This window comes from Heterodontus francisci, chromosome 1, assembly GCF_036365525.1.
Source record: "Heterodontus francisci isolate sHetFra1 chromosome 1, sHetFra1.hap1, whole genome shotgun sequence".
Classification (NCBI taxonomy): Eukaryota; Metazoa; Chordata; class Chondrichthyes; order Heterodontiformes; family Heterodontidae; genus Heterodontus; species Heterodontus francisci.
Window position 1 is genome coordinate 137,185,542 of NC_090371.1, and position 26,227 is coordinate 137,211,768.

Below are 26,227 nucleotides of genomic sequence, written 5' to 3' on the forward strand. Positions count from 1 at the left end.
AGGTCTGGCAGCATCTGTGGAAAGAGAAGCAGAGTTAACGTTTCGGGTCAGTGACCCTTCTTCGGAACTGACAAATATTAGAAAAGTCACAGATTATAAGCAAGTGAGGTGGGGGTGGGGCAAGAGATAACAAAGGAGAAGGTGTAGATTGGACCAGGCCACATAGCTGACCAAAAGGTCACGGAGCAAAGGCAAACAATATGTTAATGGTGTGTTGAAAGACAAAGCATTAGTACAGATTAGGTGTAAATACACTGAATATTGAACAGCAGCAAGTGCAAACCTGAAAAAAAACAGTGGGTAAGCAAACTGAACAAACTAAGATGAAATGAAATAAATGCAAAAAAAAGATTGTAAAAAATGTAAAAAAGAATGTAAAAACAAGGAAGAAAAAATAACTAAAAATGAAAGTAAAATGGGGGGCTGTCATGCTCTGAAATTATTGAACTCAATGTTCAGTCCGGCAGGCTGTAGTGTGCCTAATCGGTAGATGAGATGCTGTTCCTCGAGCTTGCGTTGATTCCTTGCTAATAACTCCTTGCTAGGTTCAGTGTCCATTTTGTCTGATTATGCCTCTGTGGAGCTCTTTGGGACGGTTTTCCTCATTAAAGGTGCTAAACAAATGCAAGTTGTTGTTGTAAATAACAATTTGTAAAAGGACTGCAGCATTTGGTGGCAAGAGTTGAAACACTATTTTATGATATGATGTCACAATGCTGTGCATGAGAGGAAGTTGGAGCTGCCTTCAACCTTGGTTAAACTGGGGAAAGGGATATATGCTTCAGCTGTGATGCTTTGGATGCGGGTCTCAATAGCACTAAGGAGTTGCTGCTCTGATTCCACAGATGCACAACAACTTGCATGTTGCAGGAGGTGAAAACTGCTAAGCTGCGACACTATAACTTTAGAATATAAGCACCTCCAGTGAAACTTAAACTTCCGTTTTCTGCAATTGTGGCTTAACTGCCTTGTTATTTCTGGAATCCCTTTGCAGAAGGAAAGTACAATCTGAAACATCAGTATGAAATTGTTGTGTACAGGCTGACCTTCCTTTCATTTTACTCCCATTCTGATTTCCTTGAATATCTGGTTTATTTCTGTTGTAAAAGTATGAATTTGTTTAATGTTCTGGTTTACAGCTTCAATATAATAATCTCATCTTGTGCATTTGTTATACATTGCTTCAAAGCCAAAAGATATTGCTTTATCTAGATTAGAATCAATTTTGTTTAGAGGCACATAGTTATTCAAGTTTCTGGACATTACTTCCCACTTCAGCCATTAACCGCGGCAATATAACGGATTCAGACACATTATCATGGCTGTCCACTCGGATGTGTGAATTTTCCTTTAAAAAAATGAAGTTGTCATATATTTTATCCATTTCCACCCTTACAATGTCTCCCATCTTAAAAGCCCTTATCACATCATTGCAAATTCTAGACTCAAATTCTCCTGCCCTGCACCTTCCATAATTTCCATCTCATACCAAATTCTGCCACTCATTTCCCATCCTGCATTAAGCCTGTTCACCCACACACCCAACTTATACTGGTTCCCTGTTCCCACCACATCGAATTCAAAATACTAATCTCTAGCTCCTTCCACAATTTGCCCACCTCACCTCTGAAACTTCTCAAACTCTACATACTTTTGTTCTTCCAGTCTCGTGTACATCCTATCCATCGTTCCCCTTTGAGTGGCAGTGTTCAGATTGCTTAGCCCAACTCTCTGCCTAAAACCCCTTAGCAATGCTACCCCTCTCCTCACCTTCAAAAGTTCCTGCAAAGCCTACCTCCGTATCCATTCCTGGATCTCAGCTAAATATTCTACTACTGCTCAGTGCCCATTTTTGTCTCTCCAAAGTAATTTGGGGCATTTCATTACATTAAAGGCTTTCTTTCTAGGTAAATTGTTGTTGATGATATGACAATGCAGTTCAGCATCCCATTTTCTTTGTTTATTGTCATACCATTTAGACATAGTGAGTGAAAAAGTCAACTAACACCCCTAGATCCCTTTCAGCTTTCCCCATGGATGACAAGTGCCTCCTAGTTTTGCTTCCAATATATGCAGTATCTAACACTTCCCTATATAGAAGTTACTTTACCACCACCCAGATGTAAAGCCTGTTGTGTTCTCGTTGTAAGATCTTGGCTGCCGCCTGAGTCTAGAATGCCCTCCAACTTGGTGTTACAGGTATCTGTAAGTCTAACTGCTATGTATTGATAATGTATTTACATATACCTGGAATAGGATGGCCCTCAGTATAGACCTCTGAGACACCACCCAGAACCTCCCACCATTGCAACCTAGCTCCCATTCCGACTATCCTGTACTTTTTCTCATATAACCAGTTACTAATTCATAACCATATTTTATCTCTGATACCCACTGACAGTTTGTAGATGAACCTCTCAATCAGTATTTTATAAAAGGCCTTTCTGACGTTTCATTTGAATACTTCCAACTTAATATTGGGAACCCCGAAGCCATTGTCTTTGGTTCCAGCCACAAACTCCATTCCCTAGCCACCATCTCCAAATCTCTCCCTGGCAAATGTCTGAGGCTGAACCAGCCTGCACACAATCTTGGTGTCATATTTGACCCGAGATAAGCTTCAGACTACATATCTGCGCCATCACTAAGCCCACCTATTTCAACCTCCATAACAGCACCCGACTCCACCCCCGCCTTTGTTCATTTATTGCTGAAACCCTCATCCATGCCTTTGTTACCTCTCGACTTAACTAATGCAATGCACTCTTGGCTAGTCCTACCCTCCATAAACTTGAGAGCAGCCAAAGCTCTACTGCAAGTGTTATAACTTGCACAAGTCCTGTTCACCCATCACCCCTGTGCTCACTGACCAACATTATCTCCTAGTTAAGCACCACCTCAATTTTAAAATTCTCATCCTTGATTTCAAATCTCTCCATGGCCTCCTTTCCTCCACCACCCCCATTTCTGTAATCCCCTCCAGCTCTCCAACCCTTGGAGGTATCTGTACTCCTCCAATTCTGGTCTCTTGACCATTCCAGATTTTAATTGTTCCACCATTGGTGGTGGTTGTGGCTTCAGCTGTCTAGGCCCTAAGCGCTGGAATTCCCTCCCTAAACCTCTCCGCCTCTCTTTCCTCTGATAAGACACACCTTAAAACCTACCTCTTTGACAAAGCTTTCAGTCCTCTGCCCCAATATCTCCTTGTGTGGCTCGGTGTCAAATTTTATTTGATAACACTCCTGTGAAACACTTTGGGATGCTTTACTACATTAAAGGTGCTATGGATATGTACTTAAAGCAGATCAATTTGCAGAGTTTTGAGGAAAAAGCTGGGCTGTGGGATTAAATTAGACGGAACCCCGTAGGCGGTCATGTGTCACCTTTGGCATGTTTCCGGCAGTTCCTGCAGCCATACTGGTGCCAAACGTCGTGTCCTGCACTCCTTTGGACCCCACCAGAAAGGCCGAGAGGGGGGTTTTGACGACTGGGCAACTCTCAACCTCCATAAATTTGCCCAGGCATGCGCCATGGAGAGGTCACTCCATAGCAAACCACTGACCACCTCCAGGCGCGTATCCATTGTCTCTCGAGATAAGGAGGCCCAAAAGAAAGAAGAAAGAATAAATACACACGGCACAGTGGTGCAGTGGTTAGCACCGCAGCCTCACAGCTCCAGCGACCCGGGTTCAATTCCGGGTCCTGCCTGTGTGGAGTTTGCAAGTTCTCCCTGTGTCTGCGTGGGTTTCCTCCGGGTGCTCTGGTTTCCTCCCACATGCCAAAGACTTGCAGATGATAGGTAAATTGGCCTTTATAAATTGCCCCTAGTATAGGTAGGTGGTAGGGAAATGTGGGGATGTGGTAGGAATATGGAATTAGTGTAGGATTAGTATAAAATGGGTGGTTGATGGTCGGCACAGACTCGGTGGGCTGAAGGGCCTGTTTCAGTGCTGTATCTCTAAATAAATCTTTGTTGTTGCTTTAAGTATAATAAAGATGCCAATTACCCTTCAATAACTTATCCAGTGGGCATTCTCTACCTGTCAGGTAAGCAGCAAATGTTGACAAGCTACCTGACCATGAGAGGCATCACAACTAAGCTGGACCCTGTCCTGATCTGACATTAACACACATGCACTTTCCAGCATGGGCCATTTAAAAGTAAGCAGGAATGGATTCCTGTCTAATTTTTCCACTCTGTAATCCAGCAACTCTTGATTGTCTTATGATCCCCCTGACTGAGATCAATTAACTTATTACAGACCAGGAGGTCAATTTTCATCCTTTATGATCTTTGTGGCTCAGTATTATGCCACAATAAATCGCACTTTCTATGGTTCTAAAAGGTGGGATTGGATTGGGCGGCTAGTTTTTTTCAGCTGGAGCAGACAAGATGGGCTGAATGGCCTCCTCTGTGCCCTAGCTTTTCTAATGTTCTATATGGAAAACAGTGGAACAATCTCTAATTATTAAAAACAATTTAATTTATTGATGCATTCTCCGTAAACTGAGAAAATTACTACAAAACTACACTTTAAAACTTATCACAATATTAGTACATGTTTCTCATCAGAGATCAGTAAAAATAAGATGAAAATAAGTATAAAATTATTAAATATTACAGTCAACAAAAGTGAGTACTTAATATATTCTCCGGAGTGGATCTGAAATTGACGCACTTTACCAGTGAGTGCAAAATACAGTTTTATTTAATATGTTGTCTTTAATGTATCTGCCATGGTGGTGGCATGCAGTTCAAATTACATACACAAAATAAGATTGTCAGCCATCTTTCCATAATAATCAAACACCAAAATGTCAAAATATTTTGAGCTCCTAAAAGTTGAAGACAGTCAATGCTGAAATAAGTTCCTCCTCAGTTATTTTTTTTGTTAGCGTTCCTGACCGGAATTCATTACTTCAGCAGAAATTAATCAGAGCCACATTTGTAAGGATACAGTAGCCCAAGTGGACAAAGGCCAAAAAAGACCTGTGTGCCATAATCAAACAGCCAAGTTGAAAGCCATGTAGGTGACAACTTCTTTAGTATTTGTTGAAAAATTGAACAGTCAAAATGATTTAAATTACCATACCAGTCTAATGGAAGTCAGGCTATCACACATTTATTGAGGTCTATAAACTTCCTCTTGCTTTGTTTTTTTATGTAGCTGACAGCAGTCCTCACTCCGCATTCAAACACTTCTTGCACCCCTCTGTTAGTAATTGCTGAGCACTCCAGGTAACCTCGTGCTCCGATATCTCTTGCCAGCCTCTTCCCATCAACAGATGTGATGGTGCGAAAAGTGCCGACGTCACGCTGGTCTACTTGTGTGGCAACGACCAATATTGGAATCTTTGGTAAAAAACCTCTGACTTCTGGCATCCATTTATTTCTAACGTTCAAGTATGACATGGGGTTTGCTACAGAGTAGCAAATTAACACCACATCAGCCTGTTGGTAAGAAAGTGGGCGAATTCCTTGAAATGAATCATTTCCTGATGTATCCCAGAGTCCCAGGCTGATCTGAGTTCCATCCATAAACACATCTACTCCAGTATTGTCATAAACTGTGGGCTTGTAGAGATCTGGAAAAGTCTCCGATGTAAACCTTACCAATAATGCTGTTTTTCCCACCTTTACATCACCCACAAGAACACATTTTATGGAGCTCATGATGCCTTCAAGTTTCAATGCAAATTGGATAGCTTTGCACAAGTCTTTTCAAACTCTCACAGCAAGAGTACAGATTCTTCAAAGAAATGCTTTGTCTTTTCAATGCAGCAGATCACCATAAAAGGATGTTCATGCAGAAAGTTCCATCAAAGCTTTCTTTCACCTGTGACACAAGAAAGAAACATTTAATGATTAAAAAGTTGTGATAAAGGGTCAGACCCAAAAAATTAATTAATGTTTTCTTTCAGATGCTGATCTATCACTATTGATTCCCAACTTTTTAACTTCAGAAATAACAATTGGTTGACAGGAAAGTTTGGTTTTAAGAGTCTGGGGATTGTAGGAAGAAGGGATTTTCACAGTCCTGGGAAAGAATAGTTAGAGCAGATGGCAGGATGATGAATCTTGATTTTAAATACAGATAAAATGAAGACAGTAACCTAGTTAGTACAATATGGAATGAAGAATTCCTCTCTGTGCTGGCTGTCAACAAAATTTAAGCCTTTTTATAGAGAATGAGCTTACAATTTCATGGCACATAGCATGGAGGAACTCTTCCCCTATGCTTTTCTTTATCTTGTCATTCTTTCAAGAAGTTTTACAGAAATCTATGAAAGCTAAGAAAATCATCAGTTAGTGTTTAAACATATTTAAATTAAATTTTGCTGCAGATTTTACCTCATAAATCACTCAACGTTGTCATTAGTTTCCACCACAGGCTTTGCTAATAGACTTGCATATATTTAGTCCTCTTCCGTTAATGAATTTTGCTTCTCGCACTTAGTTCCGTAGTTTCTCACTTCTATATATATTGCTCTTCCTTCCTGGTAACCTTGGGAACAGACATGACAGTCGTGCTCCCGGCAGTTCTTGAAATTTTCTAGTGACGTACCCAATTCTAAGGAAATAGTAGTACTAACATATTTCCTTCTAAATTTAGGTGACATTGCTCCATTCCAATACTTATACTTTTCACAGAAAAGTTACATGACGAGCAAGATGATCTGCTCCCTTTTTTTTTAGAGATACAGCACTGAAACAGGCCCTTCGGCCCACCGAGTCTGTGCCGAACATCAACCACCCATTTATACTAATCCTACACTAATCCCATATTCCTACCAAACATCCCCACCTGTCCCTATATTTCCCTACCACCTACCTATACTAGTGACAATTTATAATGGCCAATTTACCTATCAACCTGCAAGTCTTTTGGCTTGTGGGAGGAAACCGGAGCACCCGGAGAAAACCCACGCAGACACAGGGAGAACTTGCAAACTCCACACAGGCAGTACCCGAAATCGAACCCGGGTCCCTGGAGCTGTGAGGCTGCGGTGCTAACCACTGCGCCACTGTGCCGCCACTTTTCTTGGCAATGTAGTGGAAATGGAAAATTGGGTGATCCCATTTCACTGGAAAGGGGACCCGACCCATTTTCAGGTGGGCAGGATGCGGAATATTGGAAACGTCCATCGAGAGGGATCCCTCTATAAGAGGCATCTGAAAGAGGAGAAGGAGTTACAGAGGATGCCAGGCATGTTAAACTACACAAGAAAGGTTCTGTGCCCACTCTCTGGTACCCCAACATCCATTTCAACTGACAGAGGTGAAATGTCCTCATTTTGGCAGAGGTCAGGCTGGTGGTGGTTCCTCTTCCAAAAGATGTACCAGCAGATGTCCAATGGTAACACTTGGATATGTGAATGCCTGACTAACTCTAATGCTGATCAATAGCACGCCAGCCAGCCATACTTTGCTTGGCACTGCATGAAAAAAAAAGCATACCAGGATGATCAATAACACGTGTGGTTTGGCTGCACCTGCCAAGATGGCTCCAACCATTTCTGCAGGCCCTGACATTCCTTTGTGGGGGGTGTATTTTGTTATTTTGTTTTCTCATGCTCCTGAGAAACACCTTGAGATGTTGTATTACATTAAATGCGCTATATAAATATAAGTTGTGTTTGTTTTATATTCAAGATGACAGCAATAGATTTTTTAACTCCAAGGGAATCATGGGATATGGGGATCAGGTGGGAAATGGAGTTGAGGTTGAAGATCAGCTGCAATCTCATTGAGGGGCCGTATGGCCTACTCCTGCTCCTACTTCTTATGAAATCTGAAAAGGGTTTACAAAAGATAACCTAGTAAAATTTCAGGCTCTCTAATGGCAGGAACATTACAAAAATAGCGCCATTAAAATATGTTACTCAGCAATGTTTGGCTCTGACCTGTACCTGGATAAATACCAAGCAATCTGGGCCTATACTTGGAGACACAGCGGAAACGTCCCTTTTCCAGTACAACCACCTACCTAGTAATCACAAAGGACAATGACCCCAATCGACATGGCCACTAGTAAACAGGCTCTGTCTCCCCTCAGATCTAACCAGTCCACAGAAACTGAGATTAAAGAAGTCATCTGAACTGCCTGATTCACATTGCTGCCAGCACAAGCACAGTCATGGCAGGAAATCTGGATGGATTGGTGCACTTCTCCTGCAATCACAATATGCAATGATTTCAGAAAATATAAGTGAATAGACACTTTTGAGAAAAAAGAAGAAAAAAGTTACTTGAGTCTGTCACCGGGTTTTTTGGAAGTGATTGAGCTTTACTGCGGTTTTGTAGTTTGCATTGTGGCTCAGGGAGGGGCCCAAGAGAGGCAATTAAGATTTGCCCATGGGCCTCCATTTTTTTATATAAAGAAAAATGAATTCATTCCCCTTCCAGTTTTCATGTATGCAAACCATATCCCTTATTTTTCAGCCAGGAAATTAAGGCAGAAAGGCTGTGATCTTAGGGAAAACCAACCCAATTCCCTTCCATCAAGTGCTATGACAAGCCTGTTATCCACTGCAAGCAAGTATTTGTATACAGATCATATACATGCAAGACTGAAAGTGCTAAATCCACCTATAATTTGTGAGGCAGAGCAACACTGCATATCTAATCTGCAGCTGTCTTTTCTGATGTGTGCATTGCCAGTAAATAAAAGGAAGTCAGTTATTCAAATTCAGTTGATGCAAACTCTCCGAGCATGTACAAACACTTGTAATTGCAGCTCCTTAACCAAGAGGTAACTTGTGCAACTTCATGTTTGACTACATAATAACAATCATTACATTTCAAATTAATTCATTGCAAGTGAAGCATTTCGAGGCATTGCTGAGATGAGTTACATCAAATTAAGTCTTTTAGAAGTTTTTAAGTTTTCTTTTAACAGAGCTAGTAATTCTCATTTACTATATTTTTCTACACACTGGAGTAACAGTAATGCAAATTACAACAACAAAAGATATATATACACAACAATTTATATAGCACCTTTAACATAGTAAAACATCCCAAGGCGCTTCACAGAAGCATTATAAAACAAGATTTGACACTGATCCACATAAGGAGATATTAGGACAGATGACAAGAGATAGATTTTACGGAGCTGCTTAAAGGAGAAGGAGAGAGAGAGAGAGAGAGAGAGCCCAGAGAGGTTTAGGCAGGGCATTCCAGAGCTTAGGGCCCAGGCAGCTGAAAGTATGGCTACCGATGGTTAAATACTGCAAGCGCTGCAATCACCTGGATATGAGCAGATTTGAGCTGCAGAGTTTTGGATGAGCTCAAATTTATGGAGGGGAGGAAGATTGGAGGCTGGCCAGGACAGAATTAGAATAGTTAAGTCTAGAGGTTTCAGCAGCATCTGAGTTGAGGCAGGATCAGAGAGGGCTTGCCTCGGAGGTAGAAGTAGGCGGTTTTGGTGATGGAGCAGAAATGCACTCAGAGTGTCAAATAGGACACCAAAGATGCAAATGGTCTGGTAAATCCTCAAACAGTGGCCAGGGAGAGGGATAGAATCAGTGGCTAGGGAACAGAGTTTGTTAATTGTGTACTTTTGACAGAATATTATTTAGCATCCTCAATGGTTTTGTGGGTAAATGTAACTTCCAGGTTGGTATTGAGCTCTACAGAACAGAAAGGTTACAGATTTGATCCTCAGTTAATGCTGAATTATGTGATATCTGCCAGGACAGCAAAATACATGCTACAGTTGGGCTCAGCTCTACTGGATTAAGGAGAAGAAATTCAGTAAGAGTTTCTGTTCCTGTTTGCTCTTCAGCGACTCCTGCTAGATCGTGTGCTGGTGTGGCTATCGAGTGAAGACAGAATTGTATTTGTTTCCGATTCTCTCACCGATCCAGCAGCCTGCTCACACACAACACACTCAAGCATAAATGTTTGGATCCCTTAACACACACCGACTTCCCACTGGCTTGTACTCCTGAGACTTGCTTTAGGTCAGTCCTAATTAACTATTGAAGGAAAGCTCCTGTGTCACATTGCGCTTGGCACTGGGCCTCAGGAAAGAAAATTACCCTTAAATAGCTTCTGCAATAATTCAAATGCTATTGCAACAATGCACACTTAGCAACATGCAACATAGCTTGAAAAAAAAGAGTATCCTAATCAAAGTGATATGAACCTTTACACAACTCTTGTCCAGTCCAAACATCAACTGCTCCTATGGTCACCATGACCAGCATCGCTCCTTGTATATGAATAAAATCAATTCCAACAGAGTTGCTCATTTTTGAGATGTCTTAAGGTGATAGCCACTGTGACAGGTAACCTTTGAATTTGTACTCAGTTTTAACATAAAAATCTGTCCTCAGTGATTAATTCATCTACCTAAGCCCTTCATTTGCATCTAGGTCACATCAGACTGCACTGGGACAGTTGATGAAAATATTGAAAACCTTTAAAAACAAAAACCAGTAAGTAATCTAACTCAAACTAATGAATGATAGAGCAGCTTCTCTCCCTCAGATTTTCCTGATTTCCGTTGAGCATTTTGTGGGAGCTTGTGCTCCCAGTTAGCCTAAGTTCTGAATTCCTGATAATCTATGTGAATTTGAAATTACAACATTGGAAAGATGGAACATTGTTTAGATATGAAGCAAATTGCAGTTGCACAACTTTGAATATTAAAGTCATTTTTGATTAACTGTATCATAAGCAATTCTTCTCTAATTGTCCATATATGTTCAATATCATGAAAATATAACAAGTGAGCATTTAGAAATTAATGGGTTAATCCAGGACAGCCAACATGAATTTAATAAAAGCAAGTCACGTTTAAAGAGGTAACTATTTGGATACATACAGGGAATGCAGTAGGTGTAGCATATATAGATTTTCAGAAGGCATTGATCAAGCATCTCAAAACAGGCTTGTTAGAAAAATTCAGAGTATGGTATTCAAGGAAATGTAGCTGCATGGACAGAAAGTTGGTCATTGGACAGCAAACAAACAGGTGTTGCTCAGATTAGAGGATTTGGTCAGAATATATAGATTATTTGGATTTGGGCATAGGAAATGCAATCTCAAAATTTGCTGATAACACTAAAGGAGGAAACTTGGCAAACAATAAGCAGGACTGTAAAAAATTTCAAGAAGATATAGACAGGTTATCAGAATGGGCAGATAGGTTGAGAAGGAAATTTAATGTGGATTATTGTAAAGTAATAAATTTTGAGAGGAGAAACAAAAGAATGGGATTATACGTTCAATGAAAAGACACTGAACAATGTGGATGAGCAGAGAAACGTAGGGTTTCAAATATATAAATTCCCGAAAGTGCAAGAAGATAAAACCATTAAAAAGGCTAATAAAATGTTCGATGAATAGGGGTATAGAGTACAAAAGTAAGTAATAATATATTTGTACAAAACATTGGTTAGGCTACAGTTGTTGTACCTTGTGCAGTTTTGGGTGTTTCATTAATCAAAGGACATTAAAGCCACAGAAAGTATATAGCTTTGATTCACCACAATGTCGGGTATGGTAAACTTCCCTACTTTTGTAGGCCTGAGACCTGCAGCTACTACTTTTTGCACTTTTATATTTTTGCATTTAACTTCTGCTTTGCTCCTGATTTAAAAAGAAACTGTGTGAAACCTGTATTGAATTTTTAAAGATTACCTTGTAGACATTGATTTAAAATTGTGATTGTGCTCTGATTAAGTCATGTAATTAATCAATTATGTAATCAATTGTAATCAGTAGTAATATAATTAACTGTGAACTAGTTTTTCCCTTCATTTTGTTTTCATGCTGGTCAATGCAGGCCATGTTCGCAGCGTTGTTTTGTCTAAACTACTGTTTTTCTCTTCTTACTAGATAGTTAAAAATAAAGGTTGTTTCCTATTGTTTAAACAGGAGTCAGTACTTGCAGTATTCAATGACCCATGGACTACAAGACTGGACAATGGATAGCCTTGTACATGGGGTGATGCACAATGGTGTGGAGTCAGGAGATGGAGTTTAATTGATGGACAGTATAACCTAATTGATGGCAGGTGAGAGACACCATCAAAAGATCTGTCAACAGCCTGAGCAGCCTCGTAGTGCCTGTGAGAAGAATTTGATAAAGACTCAGGTTTGTCGGACTCTTGTTTTGAGAAAGTCTGATAGAGGCCTCGGAAAGCTGGACTGGAGCCAAAAATTGTACTTAACGGTGGCACAGCATCCAACATTTGGGGCTGCAGCTGAAGTGGACTAATCAACCACTGAAGACTACGGAGGAAGAGACGTCGATGGAGTGACTGACTGGAAAGTCCACCCCCCGTGCAAGTTTATTCGGAGACTTGGTGATGTATGTACCAAGGGGAACTGTACCATTTTTTAATAAAAATTGTTGTTTTAACACATTATTTGGTATTGAGTCACTCATTCGTGTTATGTCCAGAGTATGGCTCCGAACTTAAGTGGGACTCTGCAAGGGACTCTCGCCCTCCAATTTTGTGCTCAATATCTCTATTTATGAATCCCAAGGTCCCACTTGCTTTGCTAACTACTCTCTCAACATGTCCTGCCATCTTCAAAGATCTATGCACATGAACCCCCAGGTCCCTCTGTCCTTGCTCATTCTTTAGAACTGTGCCATTAAGTGGATATTACCTCTCCCTATCCCTTCTGCCAAAATGCATCACATTACACTTTTCTGCATTCAATACCATCTGCCACTTGTCTGCCATTGTGCTAGCCTATCTATGTCCTGTTGCAGTCAATTGGTATCATCCACACTGTTTGCCACATCTCCAAGTTTGGTATCATTGGCAAATTTTGAAATTTTATTCTGTATTCCAATATTCAAATCATTTATATATATATATATATATGTCATTTTTCTCTCATCAAAAAAGCACTGGTCCTAACACTGGCCCTTGGTAAACACCACAGTCTACCAACTCCAGTCAGAAAAGCAACCATTGTCACAACTCACTGCCCTTAAGCCAATTTTTTTTTATCCAAGCTGACAATGACTCTCCTATTCATCAGCCTCAATTTTGTTAATCATTTGTTTAAACTTTTAAAATATTTTAAACATTTGTTTGTCCTTTTGTTTTTGATTAACTTTCTGTATTTTGTTTTCTCATATTTTAATATTTAATTTCAAAGTGTGCTTTAAACACACTAAAGTGTTACGATCGGTGTTCTGCTGGTCATAGAGGCATAGAGTTCTACAGCACAGAAACAGGCTCTTCGGCCCAAATCCCCTCTCAACCTCCTGCCCTTTACCTTAAAGCTATGCCCCCTGGTTATTGATCCCTCTGCTAAGGGGATAAGTTTCTTCCTATCTATCCTATCAATGCCCCTCATAATTTTGTATATTTCAATCAGGTTCCCCTTCAGCCTTCTCTGCTCCAAGGAAAACAACCCTAGCCTATCCAGTCTCTCTTCATAGCTGAAATGCTCCAGCCCAGGCAACATTCTGGTGAATCTCCTCTGCACCCTCTCCAGTGCAATCACATCCTTCCTATAGTGCGGTGACCAGAACTGTACACAGTACTCCAGCTGTGGCCTAACTAGCATTTTATACAGCTCCATCATAACCTCCTACTCTTATAGTCTATGCCTCGGCTAATAAAGGCAGATATCCCATATGCCTTCCAAACCACCTTATCTACCTGTGCTGGTGCCTTCAGTGATCTATGGACAAGTAAACCAAGGTCCCTCTGACCCTCTGTACTTCCTAGGATCCTACAATCCATTGTATAATCCCTTGCCTTGTTAGTCCTCCCAAAATGCATCACCTCACACTTCTCAGGATTAAATTCCATTTGCCACTGCTCTGCCCATCTTACCGGCCCATCTATTTCATTCTGTAATCTAAGGCTCTCCTCCTCACTATTTACGACACCACTAATTTTCGTGTCATCGGCGAACTTATTGATCATACCTCCTATATTCACGTCTAAATCATTAATATACACTACAAATAGCAAGGGTCCCAGCACCAATCTGTGCAGTACATCACTGGTCACAGGCTTCCAATCGCAAAAACAACCCTCAAACATCACCCTCTGCCTCCTGCCACTAAGCCAATTTTGGATCCAATTTGTCAAATTGCCCTGGATCCCATGGGCTCCTACCTTCTTAACCAATCTCCCATGTGGGATCTTATCAAAAGCCTTACTGAAGTCCATGTAGACTACATCAAATGCTTTACCCTCATCTACACATCTAGTCACCACCTCGAAAAATTCAATCAAGTTTGTTAGACATGATCTTCCCCCCTTCAAAGCCATGCTGACTATCCCTGATTAATCCCGGCCTCTCCAACTGGCGATTATTCCTGTCCCTCCAATTTTTTCCAATAGTTTCCCTACCACTGATGTTAGACTCACTGGCCTCTAATTACCTGGTTTATCCCTGCTACCTTTCTTGAATAATGGTACCACATTCGCTGTCCTCCAGTCCTCTGGTACCTTTCCTGTGGCCAGAGAGGATTTGAAAATTTGTGTCGGAGCCCCTGCAATATCCTCCCTTGCCTCACATAACAGCCTGGGATACATCTCATCTGATCCTGGGGATTTATCTACTTTTAAGCCTGCTAAAACAAATAATACTTCGTCCCTTTCAATGCTAATTTGTTCAAGTATATCACAGTCGCCCTCCCTGATCTCTACACCTACATTGTCCTTCTCCAGAGTGAACACAGATGAAAAGTAATCATTTAAAACCTCACCTATGTCCTCTGGCTCCACACAAAGATTGCCACTTATGTCCCTAATGGGCCCTACTCTTACCCTGGTTATCCTCTTACCCTTAATATACTTATAAAACGCCTTGTGATTTTCCTTTATCTTGCCCACCAGTGTTTTTTCATGTCTCTTCTTCACTCTCCTAATTACTTTTTAAGTACCCCCCCCCCCCCCCCCAACACACTTTCTATACTCCTCTGGGGCCTCCGCTGTTTTCGGGGCTTTGAATCTGCCATAAGCCTCCTTTTTTTTCCTTATCCAATCCTCTATATCCCTTGACATCCAGAGTTCCCTGGACTTGTTGGTCCTACCCTTCACCTTTACGGGAACATGTTGGCCCTGAACTCTCACTATTTCTTTTTTGAATGACTCCCGCTGGTCTGATGTAGACTTTCCTACAAGTAGCTGTTCCCAGTCCACTTTGGCCAGATCCTGTTTATCATATTGAAATTGGCCTTCCCCCAATTCAGTATTTTTATTTCCGGTCCCTCTTTGTCCTTTTCCATAACTACCTTAAATCTTACAGAGTTATGGTCACTATCCCCGAAATGCTCCCTCACTGACACTTCTACCATTTGTCCGGCTTCATTCCCCAGGATTAGGTCCAGTACTGCCCTTTCTCTTGTAGGACTTTCTACATGCTGGCTCAAAAAGCTCTCCTGAATACACTATAAGAATTCCGCCCCTTTAAGCCTTTTGCACTAAGACTATCCCAGTTGATATCGGGGAAGTTGAAATCCCCTACTATTATTACCCTATTATTTTTACACCTCTCTGAGATTTGCCGACATATCTGTTCCTCTATCTCTCCCTGATTGTTTAGAGGCCTGTAGTACACTTCCAGCGAAGTGATTGCCCCTTTTTTATTTTTAAGTTCTACCCATATGGCCTCATTTAAGGAACCTTCTAAGATAGCATCCCTCCTTACTGCAGTAATTGACTCCTTGATCAACAGTGCAATGCCCACCTCCTCTTTTACCCCCTCCCCCATCACGCCTGAAGATTCTATACCCTGGAATATTGAGCTCCCAGTTCTACCCTTCCCTCAACCATGTCTCTGTGATAGCAATAATATCATATTCCCATCTGTTAATCAATGCCCTCAATTCATCTGCCTTACTAGTAAGACCCCTTGCGTTAAAATAGATGTAATCCAGCCTTACATTGTTCTCTTGTGCCTTAACAGGTCGATATTTGCTCTGCCTTCCAGACTTACTCAGTTTCTGTTCTATATTTGACTGTGCATCACCCCCTACTGTACCTCCACTCTGTATCCCATTCCCCTGTCAAATTAGTTTAAAGCCCCCCCCCCCCCCCCACCGCCTCAACAGCACTAGCAAACCTCCCAGCAAGGATGTTGATCCCGTTCCGGTTCAGGTGCAACCCGTCTGCTTGTACAGATCCCACCTTCGCCAGAAACAGACCCAGGAAACTAAAGCCTTCCCTCCTGCACCATCTCTTCAGCCACGCATTCATCTGCTCTATCCTCCTATTCCTATACTCATACTGGTAATTCAAGAAGACTAGAAGACATCCTACATAGGCTGCCATTATCCAAGTATGTGGTTCCCAGAACTACTCAAGTGTGTCAGAGGAGATGTGCCTTTGCAGCTATGCTTCGCCGGGGAAATTCTTCTTGTCTGGATTGTTTGCTTGATGTGCCATCTTATAGAAGCAGAAAAATAGTCTTGAAGTTCTGGATACATATGCATGTTGAAAGACATGTGCCCAAACTGCAAGCCAACCTGTCATTAAGTGACTACATAATTCAGCTGATAGTGTTCCAATTATTTGAGGTATGATGTACTTAAAAAAACATGAGTACTCAATTATATATGGTCAGTAAAATGAAAGCCCATGGGATACAGGGGAATGTGGCAGGTTGGATCCAGAATTGGCTGAGTGACAGGAAACAAAGGGTAGTAGTCGACGGATGTTTTTGAATGGAAAGCAGTTCCCACAGGACTCACTGTTGGGTCCCTTGCTGTTTGTGGTGTATATTAATGATTTGGACTTAAATGTGGGAGGCATGATTGGGAAATTTGCTGATGACACAAAAATTGGCTGTGTAGTTGATAGTGAAGAGGATAGCCGTAGACTCCAGAAAGATATCAATGATTTGATTGAGTGGGCGGAAAAGTGGCAAATGGAATTCAATTCAGATAAGTGTGAGGTAATGCATTTGGGGAGGGCAAACAAAGTGAGGGAATACACAATAAACGAGAGGATATTGAGAGGAGTAGAAGCAGTGAGAGACCAGTGCATGTCCACAGGTCCCTGAAGGTGGCATGACAGATAGAGTGGTGAAGAAGGCATATGGAATACTTTCCTTTATTGGTTGAGGTATAGAATACAAAAGCAGGGATGTAATGCTGGAACTGTATAAAACACTGGCTAGGCCACAGCCAGAGTATTGCGTACAGTTCTGGTCACCACATTACAGGAAGGACATAATTGCTCAGGAGAGAGTACAGAGGAGATTTACAAGAAGGTTGCCAGGGCTTGAAAGTTGCAGCTATGAGGAAAGATTGGATAGGCTAGCATTGTTTTCCTTAGAACAGAGGAGGCTGAGGGGTGACTTAATTGAATACAAAAATATGAGGGGCCTAGATAGAGTAGACAGGAAGGACCTGTTTCCCCTAGCAGAGAGGTCAATTACCAGGGGGCACAGATTTAAGGTGATTGATAGAAGAATTAGAGGGGACATGAGGAAAAACTTTTTCACCCAGAGGGTGGTGGGTGTCGGGAATTCACTGCCAGGAATGGTGTTGGAGGCAGAAACCCTCAATTCTTTTAAAAGGTACCTGGACATGCACCTGAAGCACTGTAACCTGCAAGGCTACGGACCAAGTGCTGGAAGGTGGGATTAAATTGGGCGGCTAGTTTTTTCGGCCGGCACGAACACAATAGGTTGAATGGCCTCCTTCTGTGCCGTAATTTTTCTATGGTTCTATATTCATTCTTGGGATGTGAGCATTGCTGGCAAGGCCAGCATTTATTGCCCATCTCTAATTGCCCTTGAACTGAATGGCTTGCTCAGCCATTTCAGAGAGCAGTTAAAAGTCAACCACATTGCTGGGGTCTGGGGTCACATGTAGGCCAGGCAGGTAAGGGTCACAGATTTCCTCCCCTGAAGGGCATTAGTGAACCAGATGGGTTTTAACCACAATCTGGTATTTTCATAATCACCATTACTGAGACTAGCTTTTTAATCCACATTTATTAATTAATTGAATTGAAATTCCCCAGCTGCTGTGGGCTGCTGTGGTGGGATTTGACTCACGTCTCTGGATTACTAATTTAGTATACTGTATTCGCTGCTCACAATACGATCGCCTCTATATTGGGGAGACCAAATGCAGATTGGGTGACCACTTTGCAGAACGCCTCTGCTCAGTCAAAAAGCATGACCACGAGCCTCCGGATGCTTGCAATTTCAACACCCCTCCCTCCCCCCGGCTCTCATGACCACATTTCTGTCCTTGACCTGCTGCAGTGTTCCAGTGAACATCAACACAAGCTCGAGGAGCAGCGCCTGATCTTTCAATTAGGAATTCTACAGCTTTGCGGACTGAACATTGAGTTCAATAATTTCAGAGCATGACTGGTCTTTTTTATAGTCTTTTTTTATTATTATATTTTATTTTATTTTTTAACCATATGCCTGTTTTTCATGTCAACAGAGCTGCTCATTATTCTGCCAGTAACACTCTCTCCAGACTAATGCTTTGTCTTTCACCACAAGCATTAACACAATCTTTGCCTTTGTTCCATGACAGCTTTGTTATTTAATCTCTCCTGCCCTCTGCCCTATCACACACCTTCCCTTTTGTTCTTTTCCCCACCAACCCCACCCATCACCTTCACTTGCTTAAAACCTAATTGTTTTCTAACTGTTGCCAATTCTGATGAAAGGTCACAGACCTGAAACGTTAACTTTGCTTCTCTCTCCGCAGATACTGACAGACCTGATGAGTATTTCTGGATTACTAGTCAAGTAACATTACCATTATGCTAGCAGCCCCCTATGCTGCATCTTGAAGGTTATCAGGTTAACACTTTATGCCATACAATTTTAGGCCACCTACCTGATAAATGATACTACTGGGTAGATTTAGAAACACAGAAAATTCGCAGCACAGAAGGAGGCCACTTGGCCCATCGTTTCTGTGCCAGCTAGAAAACAGGGATCCAGCCTCATCCAACGATTCTATGCTGCAGATGCGATGTAAAAGGCTAGCAAAGTGCTGCGTTTAATCTGAAGTCTGTGCTGAGTAAGTTAAATTTAGTGTGGCAGCAACAGGAATGTTCCAATTATCCTGAGTAAGGTGGGGCAATAAATCAGCTGGGGTTTCAACTCCTGACCACTATCCAGTCACCCTTTTTAGAAACCAGGTGGGTGTGGATAGGACCATGGCTCAATTGCAATCCTCCCTCCCCTCCACCCCCCACAGCTGAATAATACAATACAAATGCACCAAATCAACATAATTTGTTAACAAAATCACATTATACTTCAAAAAACTTGGGGTAGAATTGTGCTGATCAGCCTGTGATTTTCCACCCATTACAGTTAGCGGTACAACAACACAGGTTGGGGAGTACATAAAGAGAGTTGATATCCCTTTGAATCATAAATTATTTAGCTACATCACAATTCAAAGTGTACGATTAACTGTTACTTTAAATAATGACTATAAATCTCAAAATTGAAATAATAGGCACGTATAGTATAACATTATATTTACATTACTTTAAGATAAGATCCCAAGATGCTTGAAAGAACCATAATCAAATAACTTTGACACTGAGCCTAAGAAGGAGACATTAGGATAGGTGGCTAAAAGCTTAGTCAAAGAGGTAGGTTTTAAGTAAATTCTTAAAGCAGCAGAGAGAGGTGGAGAAGCGGAAAGATTTAAGGAGGGAACTCCAGAGCTTAGGGCTTAGATAGCTGAAGGCACAGCTGCCAGTGGTTGGAACTAGGAAATCTCTGCCATTGAGCCCTTTATAAGCAATAATTATTGTAAAATCACAATGGACAGTGATCCTAAACAAAAAATTCTTTATATGCAGCATCAGTTATCAATGGGAATTTCTTCTTTCAGTCGTGACCTCTAAGGATGTTAGCCTCACACAATTGTGGCTGTTGATTCTAGCCATAATCCTGACAGACACTCAGATCTACCTGCCACAAGTTCCTCGAAACTGAGCCACTGATTGAGATGCCTTAATGCCTTGTATTTTGGAGGATGTCTCTGCTCGGAATGTCAAAGATGTGACTATTTATGTTATAATTATTTTTTGAAAGGATATCTCATATAAGTTACAGTGAAAGAACACTGGTAAATAAATCCCAAAGAACAGCGTAAGAAAACTTTCACAAAAAGTACCCTCCCTGATGGATAATTAACAAAAGCGCTGTGCGGTCCAGAACCACTTAGACCGGGAAATATCAGCTTCTGAAGACTGTTCATAATTCCTGTTGAAATGTGGAATTTGTGTGAGGTCCGTATTGAGCTGTGCTACAGTACCATCATAGCTGGCTGTCACTTACACTCCTCACTCATTCAGTAATCCAGAGCGAGTTCAAATCTCACCATGGCAGTTTGAGAATTTGACTTCAGTTTTTAAAAAAACCTGGAAATAAAAAGCTGTTAATAGTAAAAGTGACCATAAAGCTGTCAGATTGTCAGAAAACCCAAACTGCTTGCTAACGCTCTTTAGGGAACGTGGCAATCCTGGCATTTATTGCCCATCCGTAGTTGATGTGAGAAGGTATTGGCCTTCTATGATGGTACTGTAGCACAGCTCAATACGGGCCTTCTTCTTGAACTACTGCAATCCATGTTTGTAAAAATTTGAAATAACTGAATGCCCTTCGAAATGGCCTAACAAGCCAGTCGGCCATGTTGGTGTGGAACTGGAGACCAGGCTGGGTAAGGACAGCAGGTTTCTTTCCCTAAAGGACATTAATGAACCAGTTAGGTTTTTAAACAGCAATTTGACAGCTTTATAGTCACTTTTACTAAAAGCAGCATTTTATTTCCAGATTTTTAAAACTGAATTTAAATTCTCAAACTACCAGTGGAAGGGTGCTTTTCTGAATGGAGGGCTGTGACTAGTGGTGTTCCTCAAGGATCAGTGCTGGGACCTTTGCTCTTTGTAGTATATATAAATGATTTGGAGGAAAATGTAGCTGGTCTGATTAGTAAGTTTGCGGACGACACAAAGGTTGGTGGAGTTGCGGATAGTGATGAGGATTGTCAGAGGATACAGCAGGATATAGATCGGTTGGAGACTTGGGCGGAGAAATGGCAGATAGAGTTTAATTCGGACAAATGTGAGATAATGCATTTTGGAAGGTCTAATGCAGGTGGGAAGTATACAGTAAATGGCAGAACCCTTAGGAGTATTGACAGGCAGAGAGATCTGGGCGTACAGGTCCACAGGTCACTGAAAGTGGCAACGCAGGTGGATAAGGTAGTCAAGAAGGCATACGGCATGCTTGCCTTCATCGTTCGGGGCATAGAGTATAAAAATTAGCAAGTCATGCTGCAGCTGTAAAGAACTTTAGTTAGGCCACACTTAGAATATTGCATGCAATTCTGGTCGCCACACCACCAGAAGGACGTGGAGGCTTTGGAGAGGGTACAGAAGAGGTTTACCAGGATGTTGCCTGGTCTGGAGGGCATTAGCTATGAGGAGAGATTGGATAAACTCGGATTGTTTTCAATGGAACGACGGAGGTGGAGGGGCGACATGAGAGGTTTACAAAGCTATGAGCGGCATGGACAGAGTGGATAGTCAGAGGCTTTTTCCCAGGGTGCAAGAGTCAGTTACTAGGGGACATATGTTTAAGGTGAGAGGGGCAAAGTTTAGAGGGGATGTGCGAGGCAAGTTCTTAACACAGAGGGTGGTGAGTGCCTGGAACTTGCTGCCGGGGGAGGTGGTGGAAGCAGGTACGATAGTGACGTTTAAGAGACATCTTGAAAAATACATGAATAGGATGGGAATAGAGGGATACGGTCCCCCAGAAGTGCAGGAGGTTTTAGTTTAGGCAGGCATCAAGATCGGCGCAGGCTTGGAGGGCCGAATGGCCTGTTCCTGTGCTGTACTGTTCTTTGTTCTTTGATCATGGTGGGATTTAAGCTCACTTTCTGGATTGTTAGTCCAGTGCCTCTGAGTCCAGGAATATAACCACTGCACTGCTCTACCCACTGCCATAATGATATTAATACTGAATGACAGATCATAGGCATGAAAATTAATTTACTTGTGATATTAGTGACAATTTACTAAAAATGTAGTAGTGAAAGAAAAGATAATGATTTGTCCGATATCTACTAAATAGAATTTACGCTTGCTACTTCTGATGACGCTAGCTTACTAAAATGCTCTACTGAATAGTTTTCTGTTATTTTGATGTTGATCTGGGGTCTTTTCCAACTGTGAATCCTGTTATGGCACAAACATGAGTTATTCTGAAGCCAAATACTCCGATAGTTACATGACAACATTCTAAAAGGTTTCACCTGCAACAATTCAGCATTGCCAGTCCATCATCACTCTGTGTTAACTGATCTCAACCAGAGCAGCAGATGAGGCACTTGGCTTAAACACCACTGGTCTAGAAAGTTGGTGGGGGCCATGGGAAATTAGCCAAGATTCCCACTCCAGATCACAAACTCAGTGATCCTTGCAGTGAAACGCCCACATTTGGATTGGGCAAGGACGAGATCATGTAGCCTGCCAACACTCGCATGCAGAGAATGGTTACTGATCAGAGATGGCTAATGCTCATGGAACTATAATCCAGCACAAACCAAGCTTTCCAGAGAGGAATGTAGAAAAAAAAGGAGAATGTTAGAAGAAAAAACAGTATTGCTGAAGAAAGTTAACATTGTATTGTGTTTTCTAGCCTGAAAGTAAATGTAAGCTAATAAAACAATAAAAGAGAAGGAGCAAGATAAATGAAAATGATCCAATATATGTGGGGGGTGGTATCTATTGAAAAAAAATGAATGAAAAAAATCAAAGAATAAATAGAAAACAGGAACTTATTGAAAATTTGTCCACCCCACCCCCACCCCAAATGGCAACATTTTGAAACCACTGTTACATTCAAAGAGTAATCCATGAGCAAAACAGAAGTGCTACCCTAAGAGTTAAGAGCTTCCACTCATTTAGTGTGGGCTTTGAACCATTGTTAGAATGGATCTCACAATAAAGGTTTAAAGAAAATGGAGGCCTCTAACAGATGTCTTCTTCATCAGTTATCAAAAATATCAATTTCCTGACAAGTATCAATGTACACACAACAATTTTTTTGAAATTGTGTTACCCTAAATATCAATCATTTTATACATTTTAACCAAATCTTACTTTCAGCTGTATGGAAAAAATATTTATTTTAGACAATAGAGCAGACAGAGCCACCCACATGTCACTGCATATGTAGGGCCCATGGAATATTATACGTAACAAACCACCTCCACTGTACAATCCAGTTACTAACAAATAAGGTAAACATATCAAACTTCCTTACAGCACCAAATTCATTCTCATCAAAAAATTGTCTGAAAGTTATTTTTTCCAGCTTAATGTCTTTCCCTAGCACTTACCACTCTATATATCATAGCTTTTGGTGAATCGAAAAACCTAAAATTAATTTGAACCCTTCAGTAAAATAATAGATCTGTATTGTCGACATCATAAGACTAAATATTGAAAAATTGTAATTCTTCTTTTCAATTACTAATTTGTTTTGTTTGGCCTCAAATCTATAATTAAGAGTAACTTGGTCTGGAATTCAATCTGAGTTATCATTACATTCTTTAAAAATGTTGCCAAGTTAATTAATTATTGAAAAAAATCTCTTACTAGGTGCAAGGATAAAGCTATTGCATCGTTAAATTTATATTATTTATTACTGCACAATCCATCCTTCATATCTAAAAGATAATTGTTTTATTCTGCATGTAGGTATTGTCCAATAAAGTGTAAGATCACTGCAGAATATCAAACCGAATGTACAAGGCCTACTAGTGGAAAGCTTCCAGTAACTACCTGAATATTTCAATGCTTTCCTTTAAATAATGAATCTGTACAAATTGGAAACTACATATTATTATGAATTGCTGCACTGCAACATATCTGCTGCAATCTGGTCTGGAACTTTATCTACCTTGGTGCCTCGAAGTTCATATGAAATACGATGCAGCCTTCTCTTCACACAGAAAGATTGGCACTTTTTGATGTACCTTTAATTACTGAATTAACTAATACTTATGACCAAGTTAGACTACTTCAACAAAATTACCAACACATCATCATTTTTGAAAACAAAACTTTGAGGGGTTTTGCTAAACCTTACCCAGTACTTTCAATTAAAATGTCGGCCTGCAAAACATTTTAAAGATATTTTTATAGTGCTAGATTTGATATGAAGCTTTAGATGTTAAATTTATATTGTAGCACTGGTGTACATTAGAACATTTGAAACACCGTGTGTTGTTGATGGACAGGTATATCTGGAGAGTGCAGCACATTGTAGATATACATTATACCTACTGCACATAATTGCTGGTTAGCACATTTCATAATGACATTATTCTCCCACTTCGATTCCCAACATCTGGCACAGGTCATAATCGCTTTCATTTTCTTAACACGGTTTATTTGTTGCTCATTTTCGCCAAACTTCTCATTTTTAAACACAATGAATCCCCTCTGCAGTTGATATTTTAAGTTTTAGTTTGTCTCTTGTTCTCACTTTGCCTGAAGTGTGAAAGAAAGCGTACCTCCACCCCGAGACTAAATTCAACAGAAATCGATGGCTGTCTTTAAACAACGAGGAAAATCTAAACTAAGCATTAGTCCATCTCCAAAGCCAGAAACCAGGTGGAGCCGCTCGGCTCGGACTGTTCACTTTGGGTTGAAATCTTTCTATTTATACAGTGAGAGTCCAACAGTGACAGTTTCAGGTGGAAAAGGCGGCAAAATCCTCCACAAACTCACCGAACCCCTCCGGAATCTGCCTAATTGTTCATCATTTAGCAAATATTTGCACAAATCTAAATTGTAACTCAAATTTACATTTATTTATTTATCTTTGATGTTAAATAATTCGGAAAAGCTTTTTACTGAAATTTTCTCTTTTTTATTTTAGTGTTTTATTTAATTGGGTATATGTTCCGGATGAAATCAGCCTGTATTTAGAACCCGCGGATATGAAGAGTTAAGATGTTTCAGTTTTTTTGAATAAATCCTCTGGTTTTTTAATCTGCTTCTTGCGCCGACCTACCTCAGTTTCCGCAACCCTCTGCCGGCTCCTTCAGACTGGCGCAGGACAGCGCCGGCTCTGCGTTGCCAAATCGCCTAAGTTGAATCCTCTCAAACCGGCGGAAACTGCTCACAAACTCAGTTTGCCTTTTCTTTTAGATGTGAAGTACTCCATCCCCCACACCGAATAACATCTTCTTCAGTTTGAACACTAGTTCTCACGGCTGCCAAACATACCCACAGCAACTGTGGGCATGGAAATGAGCAGCAAGAGTCAGGTTGTGTCAGTGACCGAGCTAGAGGCTGACAACTAACTACTCTGCAAGCCTCCACTAAGGACATCCTGTACCACATGCATCAAACCAAAAACGTAGTACGTTGCAGTTTCACCTACCCTCTTGTGGTTTGTACTTCACAGAAACGCTAAAGTACAACATAACTACAGAGGTAGGTGCAATCCTGACTCAGAAGAAGTTTGAAACCCACTACAGGATAATGTCTCTGTTTCAGTTTGGTTTCTCATGGAATATAACTCTGATATGGTGTCAAATCTGGCTTAGAAGTGCATCCATATCTTGGGAGTCACCACTGAGCACAAACATAACTAGCCCTTATCAACATTTTGGCTACAAGAGGTTAGATATTCTGCCATAAGTGGCTCACTTCCTGACACCTCAAAGCTTCTCCACCATCTACAACAACAACAAATTGCATTTATATAGTACCTCTAAAGTAGTAAAACATCCCAAGGCACTTCACAGGAGCGTTATCAAACAAAATCTTCAAGGCTGAAGTTAGGAGTGTGATAGAATACTCACTTGAATGGACGAAGCTGCAAAAACACAAAAATCTCAATTCAGACGAGGACAGACTAGTTCATTTAATTGGCAATACTATCACCAGATTTAATATCCACCGTCTCCATCACCATTAATAGCTATCGAGACTTTATTGGATTTTTGCCTGGTTTCACATCATAGCCAATTAGACTGAAACATAGTGGTGCAGGTGACCTGGTATCGATGTGATTTTTGACCCACATAGGACTCTCTGCCTGGGGTCATTAAAGCTTTGAACCCTCACCCCTGCATTCTGGAACTTCACAGTTTTGCCATCCAGCATGCTGTTAGTGTCTAAAGTGTGTTAAGACCATGTGAGAAAGGTGTCTAGCGGTCCCTTTCAGCCTTCACCTGGTCTGCACAGCAGCCTCACAGCTCCAGCGACCTGGGTT

General features: G+C 41.0%; 1 protein-coding gene across 3 annotated transcripts; it reads right to left on the reverse strand.

Annotated features, from left to right (window-relative positions):
• Positions 1-4,747: 4,747 nt before the first annotated feature.
• rhoh (ras homolog family member H) lies at positions 4,748-25,320 on the reverse strand. 3 transcript variants are annotated; one of them, XM_068036493.1, is made up of 3 exons: positions 25,019-25,320; positions 7,989-8,173; positions 4,748-5,837 (listed from the first exon to the last, which is right to left on the reverse strand). In XM_068036493.1, the coding sequence occupies exon 3, from the start codon at positions 5,672-5,674 to the stop codon at positions 5,108-5,110; it is 567 nt and encodes a 188-aa protein (XP_067892594.1). In that variant the 5' UTR covers positions 5,675-5,837; positions 7,989-8,173; positions 25,019-25,320; the 3' UTR covers positions 4,748-5,107. The 3 variants fall into 3 exon arrangements, with proteins under 3 accessions (XP_067892594.1, XP_067892578.1, XP_067892586.1); XM_068036477.1 differs by lacking the exon at positions 7,989-8,173; XM_068036485.1 differs by lacking the exons at positions 7,989-8,173; positions 25,019-25,320 and adding an exon at positions 6,353-6,460.
• Positions 25,321-26,227: the final 907 nt, after the last annotated feature.

Coding starts and splice junctions, on each gene's coding strand:
- rhoh (XM_068036477.1), bottom strand. CDS start 5,674: ATGAGCTCCATAAAATGTGTTCTTGTGGGTGATGTAAAGGTGGGAAAA.